The sequence below is a fragment of the Rousettus aegyptiacus genome, unplaced genomic scaffold, assembly GCF_014176215.1.
Source record: "Rousettus aegyptiacus isolate mRouAeg1 unplaced genomic scaffold, mRouAeg1.p scaffold_m13_p_2, whole genome shotgun sequence".
Classification (NCBI taxonomy): Eukaryota; Metazoa; Chordata; class Mammalia; order Chiroptera; family Pteropodidae; genus Rousettus; species Rousettus aegyptiacus.
In genome coordinates this window covers 163,619,684-163,635,223 of record NW_023416295.1, presented here as the reverse complement: position 1 = coordinate 163,635,223, position 15,540 = coordinate 163,619,684, and the positions used below count along the sequence as shown (strand labels likewise).

The following is a 15,540-nucleotide window of genomic DNA, read 5'->3' as shown; positions in this document are numbered from 1 at the left end:
CTGACTTGACAGCTTACCTTTGAAATTCTGACTGCAGAAGGAGCTCCAGGAAAACCAGGAATACAAGTTTTAAATTCACTGATTTTGCTGAAAGGGCCTATTCCACAACCATTGATAGCAGCAACCCTGAATCTGTATCCTGTGCCTGGTACAAGATCTTGTTTCTTAAGTAAACTGTAGTCAGGTGCATCTGCATTTCCTATCTAAAATGCAACAGATGCAAAAGTGAAGAAAAGGTGCAATTAATTATTTTTTAATTAAACAAAATTTTTAAAGAATGAATTATGTTTTAAGGTTCTAGTTTACATTTATTTATTTCCCTCTTTTCATACATGGAATGAGCCCTCCAATACAAAGCAACAAAGCCCATAAATTGGTGATTCTTATTCAGGGGAAAAGTGCCCTTTCTAGTTGACAATCACTGATTATAAAAAAAAATATAAGGGTATTCTGTACAGAAGTGAATGAAAGTAGAAAAAAATTAACAACCACTAAACTATAAACAAAATAACAACTATTGCATCTCCTTGCCTAACAGATGTTAAATAAATAAATTGCATATGCTGGGTAGGAAGATTATAACACAACTTTCAAACAGTCTTTACATACTCTAACTTTCACTACACCTCTGTGAAACATGTCACACCAGTGTACCACCCCATTTTTAAGGGTGCTACGGCATCTCCATTTTATGGATGAAGAAATCAATTTGTTCAAGATCACATTGTTGAGTGCTGGAACTAATGATTCAAGCCAAGTTTACTGGTTCTAAACTTTATGCTCCTTTTATCTTTTGGGAAAAACAGGTAACTACTAGAACCTTAGGTATGGATATTTCCTTATTTGAAATCAAACTGCGGCCAGAAATTTCACTAGGCATTATACTAACAAATTATTAACCAGGATTTCTATTTTTTTCAAGAATTAGAAGAATTCGATATGAAAAAGAGAGACACTAGAATAGTAGAGAAACTAAATATAATGATAAATGATATATTCCCCATTTGTGCAGGTCTTTGGGAGATTCAAACTAAATATCTATTTCCTTGGCAATTTCCTCTCTGAAATTTCCTATTCCAGAAAAAAAAATTAATTCAATATGTTCTGAGGCTGTAACCTGTTTTACAACTCTTAGAGGCTTAATATCATGTTTATGTACATGAAGTCCTCCTTAAGAGGCTTCAGAATCAAGTGAAAATTAGATTGTATTCAGTAGCCTACAGGGGCTTTTAATTTTTTTTAATTGTGAAATCAAGAATAAAAAAAGTTCTCAGTAAAAAAAAAGATGTCCTATTCTCTAAACATATCAGGTAACAAAGTTAGAGATATTTCAAACAATTTTCTCTGTACTGGTCAGAATGTATTATTTATGACTCAAAATTTAGTCCAGTGTTACTATAAGATTTTTCCTTTTTTAGGCAAGGCAACCGTTGGTTGATCTTACAGATTACAAGGACCTTGTCAACTTACAATCTCTTATTTATTTATTTATCTATCTATCTATCTATCTATTTATTTTTTTAGTGCCTACAGCACGCTATCTTCCTAGGTGGTCTCCTATCCAAGTACTAACCAGGCCTGACCCTGGTTAGCTTCCAAGATCAGACAGGATCAGGCTTGTTCAGCATGGCATGGCCATAGACGCTATAAGATTTTTAAAATGACCTTTTTGTGATAGTCTATAAAAAAGAGCTTTAAAAAATAATACAAGATAACTAAGTATACAGAACTCTCAATTGTAGATTGTGAACAGATTTCCATTTCACGCATTCGAGTGTTTAAACAAGGTTATAAAAAAAAATCTCATTATTGAGGCTTATGACTCACAGCATAGAAAATGTTAATAGCTACCTTTGAGATGCTTTGTTTCCCTTTTGGCAGCAAATAAAACTGGCTCACCAAAGCTGTATTATTTTTAAAAATTCCTACATCACACCACTGTCGTTCTCCTGCTTTCATTGTGGCCACTGGATTTGAAGGAGTCTCTTTCTAATTTCAGAGAAAGAAAAACTTATGAACATTCTTACTGAGCATATAAGAAATTTCAAGATCTAATAAATCCATGCAGTGATCTACAAGTAGGTATATGGGTAAACACCACAATATTAATAGCTCATAAGTAAATAAACTCTTAAGAGATTAGGTCAACTGACAGTGAAACGGGGATGCCAATTCAAACACAGGGAGTGACAGGCATTCTCCAAGTCAGCAGCTCTGTACTATGGACCTGGCTGAAGTTAGCATGCTTTCCAATCAGTGATGTGTTAAAAATGCCAGCCGTTTCATAGAACATTGTCATTTCAGAGACTCTCTCAGAAAATGTAATCCCTTTAGTGTAATATTACAACTTGCTCCAAAAGGAGCAAATCAAAAATTTATTCCAAGCTGGCTGATTTCTAGATTCAAAAACAACTAGCAGAAATTCAATGATCTTTATACTTGAAATACCTGTGATTCTCCAAACCTAAAAGGAGAAAAAATGTTCAAAACTAAAATGCAATTTGAATATACTTTAGTATATACTAAAGAGGAGCACATTAAACAGTTTTACATGTTTTTACCTTGCTTTAAAACAACTTCCTCTACCTTAAGCTACTTTTAGTGATAAGTGAATTATACTTATCCCTGGAACTAACCTTTTTAAGCCATCTTCTTTATAAATGACACTGTTTCCAGAAGCTCAAAACAAATGTGCACTTCAGTTATTTATTTCTGTCTTAAATATATAACAGCAGAGGTACATGCTTATAATTCACATTATTAGTTATTTAGGCTATCACACACGACAAAGTGAGCTAACTAGGCATCTTTAAGGTTAAAAAAAGGAATAGCTTTGAACTTGTTTTCATTTTTAAAGCTGTAAAAATTCTCTTTAATAACTTTTATAAAACAACTGGCTCCAACTGAAATAACAAATACCATTCTGGCTGATGCATTGCAAAATACATTTAAGAGGAAAAAAGTTCCTTTTAAGAATTCTTCCCTGAGAAGAGTCTAAGAATACTAGGACTTAATATTTTGAAAAGATAAAAGCTGATGAAGGTAAATATGTGATCAAAATCCATAAAATCATGATTGAAAGAAAACTAAAATTATAGATAATTCTTGAAGACTCTAAACAATAAATAGTAGGTCAAATAAAAAAATCCTGCCTACAGCAATTAAGTTAAATGACTGATAACTGAAAAATAAATTTAAAAGTATAGACAGACGCATGCACACAAACATGTATTGTCTTATCTTGGTGTCTTTGTGAGGCACGTTCCTAGCATTTTAAGTTTAGTGCCATGCAGACCAATTCCAGTCTTCCACAAAGGCACCTGATGCCAGAGAATAGCAGGCTATCCTCCAGGTGTGTCTAAACCAAAACTGCACTAATCTGTTGTGCTATTAAATAGTAGCAGTAGAGCCATTCAAGTTTTACACTCCATAACATGTCCTTTTACTCTTAAAACCATTACTGTCATTTACGTTTATACACATGTATACACACACATTTCTTATTATGAAAGTAACACATTTCATTATAGAAAAAAATTGAAAATATAAAGAAGAAAATAAAAATTATCCGTGGTCCCGCCACCTGTTAAAAGTCATCTAGTATTGTCGTGGATGTGTATGGACTCCTGTGAGAGTGTGAATGTATGTACTGGGTGTACTTTTTTTAATAAAATTGGGACCACAGTATGTATGTATGTATATAATTTTTACATAGCTTTTTTCATTTAACTGTGAGCATTTCTCCATTCAACCCTTCGTTTCTCAATCTATGTCAAATCATCGCTAGAGAACACCCAAGAATCTTTTTGTGAATTTATGTCAACGCTGCTCAGCATTTAAAGCACATGTAACTGTCCGTACATGCATATCATCTCCGGGTCATATACTTACAGAACATGGCATCGCTGCAGCATGGGCCTCTACACGGCTGATCTTGGTTGCAGGCAGTGCACACGTATCATCGACTAAAAATTAAACAATTTATCAGATAAGATGTACGTCATCACTCATCAGACACATTGAAATAAATTTTATAAATATACGAAAATAGCCAGAGGGAGAAAATCACGATAATTATGATTGTGTATTCTCTAACTCAAACTAATTCACAGAGTTCATTTTTTCAAGGGTTTGATATCTAGCTAGACTTCAGAGAATGTTTACCAATTATGAAGTACAATTCCAGTTACGAAAAAATGAGAATTTACAAAATCAGAAATCCATCAGCTATGAGAATTGTTACTCCATAGTCTAGAACTAATCTAAGGAAAGAAACTGAATATATTCACAGTATTGTATTTCAGTGTGTGCTGATATAAATATTTTATGTAAGACAGCAGAGAATTTTATATAATTATTTTAATTGAAATGCTTTATATGTTTATATATGATTCAATCCAAGATGAAATGCAATTCCCATCTAAAACAAAGAAGTCTGATGAATTTATATACAAAAATGGTTCAAAATACAGTATGTGAAACACATTTCAAACCTTCAGATTTGGTACTGAATGTTGTTAGTGAAGTTTCATCTTTAACAACTGCCCCATTTGTACTGGATGATTCAGTTTTAATGGTCTGCTGGGTTACCATAGTTTGTGCGCTGGGAATAGTACTGGATACAGAAGGTTCAGGAATTACTGTTCTTAGGTCCAGGCAACTACTTAGAACACCTATATTTGCTGAAGTGTGAGGACCTAAAATTAAAGGGAAATGGTCAATTATTAACATAATACCTGCGGATAATTGTTCTATCTTATAGTTCTTGTCATATAATTCTTGGTATTTTTCAATTTTAAAATCACAAACATGAGCACTACAAATGTCATTCATATGAATTAAGCATTAGGCATAAAATGTTTCGATAAATAAAGTATATTACAGCCATAACATGTCCAACTTCTCAACTCCCGCTTTTCATTCTAAACATTAAAGCATTGTTTTCAAACTCTACTAAATTATAGATCAAATGGCCCTGCTTCCCATTTTAGGGTCATGAGGCACGAATGCCATCAGTTTCCTGCCTTCTCATGCCATACGCTAGAAAGGTATTTATCACTGTGACTATCCTCCCCATCTTCTCTCCCACTTCATAGGATGCTCTGACCTCCCTCCTAAGGAAGTCTAATCTGTCCTCCTGCATGTGCCCTTGGTTCCACTCCTCCCCCATATTTTTGGACCCTCTCATCAATTATTCCTCTCTCTTTAGTTTGAAGGTTCTTTTTCTTCAGTAATTTTGGCTCTCAGTCCAAAAACATTATCGAGTCTCCCAAGCAAACAAATGGACATCCGCCTTGACCCCATGAGTCTTCTCCAGTTACCATCTTCCCTCTCTCATTTTCTTCAGAGCAGACTAAACGTCCTTGACCTCCCCAAATTTGGTTTCTAGCACACTATGTATTTTAATTAAATGGCTCTGGCAAACGTCAATGATTTCTCAGGGATACTTTTCAATTTTCATTTACTTCACCTTCTGCAATGTAAACTATACTGACCACATAATCCTCTCTGAAGCTGTTTCTTCATGTGACTTATATTCATTCATTTCACAATACTAAAGATTTACTATCTACCAGACATTGTACTTGTTTCTATATGGTGAAACAAAGCAGGCATAGTCCGTAGCTCACGAACTTACAGTCACGTGGTAGATAAAACACATGCATACACTGGTCACAAACTGTGATGCCCACTATACAGAAAAAAAATGACATACCAATCTTTTCAGTTCTTTTCCTAACCTCCTAGGAACCCTGATCAATCTCTTTAGCTGGCTTCTCTCACTTGAATGACTCCTTAAAGGCAGGTATTACTCTGCCTTTTCTCCTTTTACATAGTTTCCCTGCACTTTAACTACCATTCATGAATCATACATCTCTCAAATACGTATGTCCTAGGCACTATGTCAGGTGCTGGGGATCTAGCAGTGGACACGACGGGCAAGGTCCTCGCTCCTGTGGAGCTGACATTTTAGATAACCTTAACTTCTAAATTTTTACTTCCAGCCGAGAACTGCTTCTGAAACTCCAGACCTAAGCATCCAACTGCCCATTAGAAATCTTTACCAATATGTTCTTCAAGTGCCTCAAAAACAGTAAATTCAGAGTTGAATCTATCTTTTCCCCAAATTTGTTCTTGCTCCTGTATTTCCTATCTTGATGAGTATCAGCATCTATCGAATGACCAATCCAAAAAATTGGGAGTCATGTTCAACTCATTTTAATGTTCCATATCCGACCAGTTTTCAAGTCTAATAGATGCTACTTTCTAAAAGTCTCTGACATGCTCCTTCCTCTCCATCCCACACAGTGCTTTGGTCGCTATGCAGCTCGTGGGAGTCTTAAAAGAACTCCCAACAAGTATCCTAATCATTTCCCATTATAGTTCTTCCTGACAGTGAGACTAAAGTGCACTTACACACACACACACCCTTAATCATGCCACTCTTCCGCTCTTATAAAAGGACAGCTACTCCAACCTGCAGAGAAAAAGCCCAATCTCCTCATTTTAACCTGAGATTGGATAGTCATTTATTCACACATGTGAGTGTTCATGAGCTGTAGATACGGTCATTGTACAACCACTCTGGTTTTTCCATTTGCCTATTATTCATTCACCCAAACTGCCTTACAATGTAGGAGTTAGAGTGCATTAAGATTCTGAAATCTCAAAACTCACATTTGTTTTCAAGAGTATAAATTTCTTGGTAAGACAGACGTAGAAATTCACCATAAGAAAGAAATTTAAGTTGAGGTTGAGGACCAAGCTTCTGCAATTTTGAACAAATGATTCCTTTACATCAGAAAACCAGTAAAACAAAAGCACTCCCCTCTTCCTCAAGCAATGAAATGAGAAAAATTATAGGAAATTATTTTCCTTGAATATTTTTATCTATCATCGACTTATAAAGAAAAACAGAAATATAAAGAATATTCGTCAAGTTTGAATCATTGAAGAGGAATTAAATTTGTATCAGTTGTCATGATTTTTCAAATTAAAAAGTAAAGTCCCATGTTCCCATGTCAGGGATATATCAGAATGAGATTTATAAAATAATTTTAGGTATTGAAATCAGAGGCAATGCTTAACATATTTCAAATGGATTCAGAACACTCAAATGAACTTACTTTAAATATAAGGATCACCTTTCCTATGAATGCAATGCTCTAATCAACAGTTCTCATAAATGAACTATCTTTCTGAGGATAATCCAGTTACTTGCTATACAAATATTTACTAAGTGACTACTATTTACCAGGCATGGATCTGGGTGCTGAAAAATAGAGGTGAATAAGACAGGCAATATCCCTGTCCAAAATAAATAATGTCCAATAGTTATAAGTGCTAAGAAAACAGAGTTAGGGATGGTGACACTGAACACACTGGCCAACCGCAGATGTCATCTGAGCGCTTGCCCTGTTTAAACCAGAGCTCACCGACCGCTCATTAGTATTCAGGTAACTGCTTGCTTGGTATCTTGTATTCACCCATAACGAGGGTCAGTATGGCATGTATATTATTATTTTGAAAATGGATCAAAACCATGTAACATTTACTTTTTTAAAGACTCTAAAATTCCCTACCATTATTATAAAAAGCTTTAGCTTTAATCAAAACTCTGTCTTTATACCTTCGTTTTTCCTTAGCATATCCACCACACAACTATTATGATTAGAAATATTAGGTGCCAAGCATGAATGTAAAATTGCATTAGAATCAGTTGATGCTTTGAGATCCAGTTTGTTTTTCACTGAAGTTCCTTTCACAGCTATATGTTCAGTTTTTGTACTGTTTGTTGTATCATTGATCTATAAGAAATAAAACAGTTTATTGTAGCATGCAATATTTAATTAAATAGAAATACATGTAAAAACAAGCAAAATAATTTACAATTTAATGCTTTTGAAAATAAGTTTACCAAAATATATAATAGTTTCAATTATATTTTTAATTTGTATAAGATTCTTTAAATTTTATAATAGCTTAAGAAAATAATTTCTCTTCATTTAATCTCCAACTTCAAAAGGACCAGTTCTGAAGGGGAAAGAAAAGATAAATTTTGAGGGGAAAAAATCTACATTTTTATAAGCTGCAGTTAGTATTCAAGTACATACATATGTTACACAGCCGGTACGACCAAAGCTACTGAGTTTAATATTCTGGTCGAATTTTCTTAACAAGGTCAAACATGCATACTACAGATCTGATGACTCCTAAAAGTAAAATCTCAGTTACACGGAACCTTCAAGCAAGGAAGTATTCTGTATAACTGAGTTTTCCATATAAATCTCAAGATTTAACACATATACATATTAATATGCTTTACCATTAAACACTTTAGATAGGCATCTAATTATATTTCTCTGCCTTCTTAAACATACCACAATGAACATACTTAAACTTCTTGATATTTCAAGTCACCAATGTGAACATGTTAGTATATAGCGAGTGATATCTATAGGTCTACTGAACCATAAAAGTGATCTGGCTTCATTCACATACCCCAGTAGTGCTGCTCCTTTTTAGTTACCTGCTTTTTGTTACTCTTCTGTCTGCACCTTCACTGTCAATTATAACAATATTGTCAATTATAATATGTCATGGCTCTAAGGAGGCTTGTCCAGAACATGCCCTATAATTCCCCTCTGATCGATAGCAATGGTGCTACTGTCAGTAAATGATGATGATGATAGCTGCGACCATTAGTGACAGGCATTGTAAAACATATTTGTGAAGTCTGTGTTTCAATTAATCTTCACAGAAAATCTGTAAATTGGATAATATAACCCCTGGCTTAAACATTAAAAAAAAAAAAAAAAAAGAGTCTTAGAAATCTTAATCCATCCACAGTCAAGTAGCCAACAAGCAGCAGAACTAGAATCTGAACCTAGGTTTATTTCACTCCAAAGTCTCCATGTTATAGTGTCTCTGATGTACACTTTGCTTAAAAATCAAATATCCCATCTAACTAGAAGTGTATAAAATAAGAACAAATAAGCCCTGAGATTTTGGGTTAACACAGTAGATTAAACAAATGTTTGAGAAGATTCCTCCAAAACTGCAACTCAAATAATCATATAGGAATTTTTTTATTAAGTGTAAAGGTATATACTTATAAGGACAGGAGAATGGGAGAAGAGGTAACAGTAGGTAAGAAGATATATGGCAGAAAAAGCTGAAGACTAAGAACCTATAGGTGGAAAGTCACTAAGAGGCAAACCATTCGTGCCAGACAGCCCAGAAAGCCCTGAGAATTGGAGGCATCAGGTTCTCTGGAGACTGAGGTGCAAAGTGCAAGCCAACACCTGAGGATTGTCATACAAAAGACTATACAAAAAGTAGTTGTAGCCCCAGCTCTGCCCTTCCAGCACACAAAACCAGACAAATTTCTCTCCTCCATTCTAACCAAAGTTGGGAGCTAGGCAGAAAGGTTGAAATGTGAGGCTCTGGACTGTGGTGTGGTGTTCCTTAGGTGAGGATGGAGGAGGGGCACCCACACTGAACATGAGGATTAAGTGAAAGTCTGCATGCTGAACAAAGATACCACTCACTCCTGCATTCCCTCACTAAGCTCCCATGAAGTCGAGAACCCTAGCCAAGAGCTGGGGGAATTCTTGGGGAAATTCATTGGTCCAAGAGAAAACACCTACAGATACTGATATTTGTGGATCCCCCATCTAATTACTTTATTGGGGCCTACTAATCAACAAGCCATGCCCGTATGCATAAACCTTCCACTATCTTCCCAACACTTGTGTCCCCCACAAATTTGTGTGTTAAAACCTAATCCCCCAGGTGATGGTATTAGGAGGTAAGGCCTCAGGGGGTGATTAGTGCCCTTACAAAGTGGCCAAAGAAAGCTCCTTTGCCCCTTCCACCATGCGAGGATACAATAAGTCAGCAGTCTGCAACCTGGAAGAGGGTCCTCACCAGAACTTGACCATGCTGTTAGTAAGCCTCACAGTCTGTAGTGTTTTGTTACAGCAGCTTAAATGGACTAAGACACCTTCCGAGCTCCTTTTAATGCCTCACTTTAAACACTGAAGGACAGCCAAGCCTCACCAGACAACTGATGACAGCCTCTAACATGACAGTCCAAGATCAAAACACATTTTTAAAAAAGGGGCTTGAAAAAGGAGATTTTGCTGAGAGCAGACTATAACTCCAAAAATTTTTAAAAAGCATAATTCTTCAAGAGATAGTAAAAGATATTACATTTATAAAGCAAGAATAAGAGAGTATAAAATAAGTTAAAAATAAGATCAAGCTTTTAGAAATTAAATGTGTGGTTGAATACATTTAAAAACTGGATAGAAGATTTATAATATAAATGAAGAAATTTTTCAGAAAGCAAAATAGAAAGAAAACAGGAAATAAAAAGTAACATCAGAGGATTACTTCACGAGGACCTTCATTTAATAATTAATGGCAGTTTTAAAAATATGAGCAAGAAAATGGAGGGAAGAAATAATCAGTACCATCCATGGTTTCATGCATGCACTGGGGGTCTTGGAATGTATCCCGCCCTCACAGGTAAAGATAAGGGGAGACTACTGTGTGTGCGCAGTTTATTAACATGGGCAGCTCAGAAATAACTGTATGGGCTTCACCTGTTACATATCCCTCCTGACATAATAAGCCTTTTCTGCTTATTACTGGTCCTCAGCCATGTTCAGAATATATGAGCTATACCTGTGTCACTTCCCTTGAAGAGAGTCTACTGTGAATGTAGATCGCAGGTTGCCAGATAAAAACAGTGTAAATACTAGTAAGCTTATTCATTAGTCTACACAAATGTCTACTGTGAAGCATTTCATTAACAAAATAATAACCCCACAAACACAGGTGCTGAACTTAGCAACTCATATTCTTTGGTAAACAAAATACATAGCAAAGAAATACATTTCATATACATTTTTGAAATGCATCTTGAGAAATTTAAAATGAATGTATGATATTAAGAAATGTCAAAATACAGATTTCAAGATACTGTAAGTATAATTTATAATGGATTAGCCTCGGATGCTATGTGTAATGAGGCTAGACTTTAATCTCTTGGCCAGGGGTTCTTAATTCAGGCTAATGTCAAAATAGTCTATGGAGCGTCCCTTAAAAACAGAGCTACCTGGGCATCGGCCTAAAGATTCTGCTACTAGATCTGGGGAAAGGCTTAGGAATCTGCTTCTATTTGTTTTTTAATCTGAGAGGTGATTCTGATATACAGTGGGGTTGAGAACCCCTGTCTTAGGGTAATATGCTAAAAACAGAATAAAAAATGGGACTATAACCATACACGTTCCTTTACCATCCTAAATTTTTTTAACTTACGCTGTTGGGAACGATGTTATTACTGCCTTGTCTGTGAGGATCCATCCTGACTCCTGTAGAAATGAGAAAGTTCAGACTGATATGCTCTAAACTAGCTTCGATAAAAAATATTACAATCAAATATTTTTAAAAATTACATATTAAGGGTTAAAAAAGTAGTATCTCCATTCAAAGTTTATCTGCTTCCTTAATAGTTTGCTTAATAGTTGACTGAAATCCTTTCTGGAAGAACATGTAAAATTAAATTTGCTTTTACTTTCCGAGTGCCTGTTAGTTAAAAATACTTTCGAAAAAAGCTGAAATATTTATGAAAGCTAATTAAAACCATCTCCTGAAGTAGCTTGTCAAATTAAGAAAGTCCATCAAAATGAACTGTAGGAGAAACATTCTACCCTACATATCCCTGTTCAATTATATCATGATGGTAAGACAGTCACGTTTCAGAGTGAAAACACAACATATTGAATTTACCAGACAGAAAACATCGTACGAAATTTCTTAAACTAAGCCTATTTACAGGCTTTTCTGCAGTATCTTTAAATAAAAAAAAAAACCATGAGCACACATGCTTTAAGCATGAATATCATGTTACCTTGCGTATTTGGTGCTGCTGAAGAATCTGAACACACAGCTTGGTACGGCAAGTCCGTATTCAGCTGTAGAAGATAACCCTCAACCGTAGGCACTTCATCCCATTTGACATGAAAAGAGTTGGTGGTGGCTTTGATCAGTTGTACTTGTGATGGTGCCGGTGGTTTCTCTAAAGAACAATATTGATATTATACATTTAAGTTTCAAATGTATGGACCCAGAGCTCTGAAAATGTCAGCAATGAAAATATTTCATCTGTTTACTAAGAGGGAGAAACTTTACTTATCTGACCATAGCTATAGTTGGTCAAATGAAAATAGTTTGGGGTCCTGATTCTATATATTTATTTAATTCCTTATACAAATAAATCTACAAACAATCCAGTTTCAAGCTATTTGAGTCATCAGATTCAGAAAAAATGTTTAACCATACAAGTGGGGGGAAAACCAAGTATTGCATAGTTATAGCTACATGATTTTACTCTCTAAGTTTTTAATTTAATGAGCCAATTTTTAGCCAATAATATACATATTAGAAATACTGTTACTGTTAGCAAAGATGATTCAGGTATGATATTTTTGGAAAAACATAACTTCTGTGAAGTTAATGCCTTCTTATCAAAATCTGTACTACCCCACACTGGTAATTACTTTGGTATAAAATATTACTAACATTTTCCAAACAAATAAGCATAGACTCTTACAACTGGAAGAAAGGACCTGACATTATTTCTACAATATCCTTGGTCCTCTTTTAGTTTACCTACCAAATCATGGAACTCGCAATTCCCAAGGCAATACATTCCATCTTTGCATAGTTATATAAAGAAATTTATTCTTCCAGTGAGTTGAAATCTATAAACTATAATTTAATCCTTACAGAACAAGTCTAATATCTATCTCTTTGTATCTTTTAGAGTGTCAGGAAACTATGCTCATGTGCCTGTTTTTGTAAGTAAAGTTTTATTAAAACACAGCTATGCTCATTTATTTTATATATTATCGATGACTGCTCTCATGCTATCACAGCAGAGTTGAGTAGTTATAACAGAGACTGTATGGCCTGCAAAGCTTAAATATTTATTGCCTGGGCCTTTACAGAAAAAAATTTGATGGGCCTGTTTTAGAGCAACAGTCTCCAACCCTTCTGGCACCAGGGACCAGTGCTCCCATGAGAATCTAATGCCTGATGATCTGAGGTGGAGCTGAGGCGGTGATGCTAGTGGAGAGTAGCTGCAAATACAGATGAAGCTTGGCTCACCTCCTGCTGTGCAGCCCAGTTTCTAACAGGCCATGGACTAGTAGGTCTGCAGCCTGAAGGTTAGGGACCCCTGTTTTAGACAATAATTAAGCCTAGCTCCTTCATATTCCTATGTAAATTCCTCTATGACCCCATTCACAATCCAGTCTATTTATGTTTTTCAAAGTAAGGCAACCCGCACCTGAACAAGAGCAGACAATAAGAAGACAAGTCCAGGAGGTACACACACCATCCACATAATAGAAGGTACATGAGAAGAGGACAGAGAAAACAGTAGGATGTAAATCAATGAAATAAGTCAAGAAAATTCCCATAACTGAAAAACATGAGTTTCTAGACTGAAAGGACCCACTGAATACTCAACACAATATTTTTAAAACAGACACACAACAGGCACATCATCATGAAAATTAATAGGGGAGACAAAGAAAAAAAATCCTAGAAGCTACCAGGGGTGATGGGGAAGTTCACATTTAAAAAGATTGAACATCAAAAGTAGTTTAAATTTCTCAACAAAAACACTAGAAACTTGAATACAATATAAGAATATTTTCCAAATTCTTGTGTAATAATTTCTAACATAGAATTTTATTTCCATGCACACTGCCAATTAAATGGGAAAGAAGACTGAACATATTTTCAAACAACGCAAGACCTCAAAATAAATCTGTCACCTATGTACCCTTCTCCTAGGGTGTGCTCCACAAAAAAATGAGGAAGTAGACTCAGGTAGGGAAAAATATGGGGCCAGGACAAAGGAATTCCAGCACAAGTGAGAGGCCACACATAGTCCTGAGAGATGATGGAGGGAGACTCCCAAGATGTGCTCAGTCTGTGGAGGGTAACCAGCCTAGACTGGAGCACGAGAAATTTCTTCAAGATGATGGAATCTGACAGAACAATTGATGCATCTAACCATAATGAGATGAAAGAAGATTTAAACAAATATCAGAAACTATGGATTGAATTAGTGGTAAATACATATAACTCCAAAACAAACAAAAGCGACAATTATTAATCCACAACGAATAAAAAATTGTGCAAGGAAAGCATTCACTATATTCTATGTGGCTCACCTGTGAATAGTGTTTATACAGTCATGATGTAAACACTGAATAGTCATCTAACAAAATTATGGTGTAATCATACTGAGACACTAGGAGGTAGGGAAGGTGCATAGGACAGAGGCGAGGAATAGTAAGAAGAGATAAATCCTTAACTTCCATAGTAGAAAGTGAACACATTATACCTAAACTTAAAAAAAAAATCAAAGTAACAATATATTTATGTTCTATGCAGATGTAGAAGTAAATACCAAAAAAAATTGTTTAACAGAGTTGAAAGAAGATGCTTTTGAAGCAAGGAAAATAGAAGAAGGATGGGCACAAAAGACTATTTTTCATGAAAAGCCTTATGGAATTATACTACTCTTTTAAATGTTATCACAAATGCACGAAGTTTGACTAAAAGTAAAAAAAAGGGCAAGCTGAAAAACCCTCATTCCTCACTCCCAAAATTGATGCCATTTATCTATCTATCTATCTATCTATCTATCTATCTATCTATCTATCTATCTATCTTTCTATCTAATGGTGACATTGGTTAACAAAATCCAGTAAGTTTCAGGTGTACAATTTAATAGTAAGACATATATATATTGCACTGAGTGTTTATCTCCCATAGTTAGATTTCTTTCTGTCACCATATATTTGACCCCTTTGACCTTATTCACTTCCCTCCTCCCCCTGATGCCAATTTATTACAAGGAAAAGCAAAATTTAAGATTGCCCTTATGATAACAGCCATTCATGTCTAAAGCTTCCTATGGAAAGGTCTATGGAAAAACTGGCCATTCAGAGACAATGATGTTTAATTTACCCTTTTAAAAGCCACAGATCCCTTAGAGAATCTGCTTAAAGTGACATATTCACTACTGAGAAAAACTTACACATGCACATATTTCTTCCATTCGCAGAGAGACTGAAACTTATCCTTGGGCTTCAGTTAATAATTCTCAATTTCAAAAATGGATCAATAAGTTGAATTTTCTACCTTGCTCTCCCACTTACTAGTATGTGCTTCTTTCATAGAAAGCATTTAGTCTCTAATTTTGTTCTATTTATTATTTTTTCAATTATCTTAATTTTAAAATAAAATGTGTTTACATTACCAAAGTAATGCATATTACTGTAGAAAACACAGATAAGAGAGAAAAACTTTTAAGAAAAGGTATAAATTTGCCTCTTAAATAATACTTCAGCACACAGTGTATTCTTCCAGATTTTTCTGTTTATACACTTAAAAAAAAAGTGGAATCATAGTATGTTTTATATATAATATGCCTTTCTCATATAACACATA

The 15,540-nt window shown here is 34.9% G+C and overlaps 1 protein-coding gene across 1 annotated transcript in view; it reads right to left on the bottom strand.

Moving 5' to 3' along the window:
* Positions 1-15,540, bottom strand: part of HCFC2 (host cell factor C2) — a 34,084-nt gene that overhangs the window by 4,155 nt on the left and 14,389 nt on the right. Inside the window, exons 8-14 of the mRNA XM_016127037.2 lie at positions 11,921-12,088; positions 11,329-11,381; positions 7,631-7,808; positions 4,494-4,697; positions 3,892-3,965; positions 1,852-1,989; positions 18-203 (exon numbers count right to left, since the gene is read on the bottom strand). Coding sequence (XP_015982523.2) covers positions 18-203; positions 1,852-1,989; positions 3,892-3,965; positions 4,494-4,697; positions 7,631-7,808; positions 11,329-11,381; positions 11,921-12,088 — 1,001 coding nt within the window. The remainder of the gene's footprint in view (positions 1-17; positions 204-1,851; positions 1,990-3,891; positions 3,966-4,493; positions 4,698-7,630; positions 7,809-11,328; positions 11,382-11,920; positions 12,089-15,540) is intronic.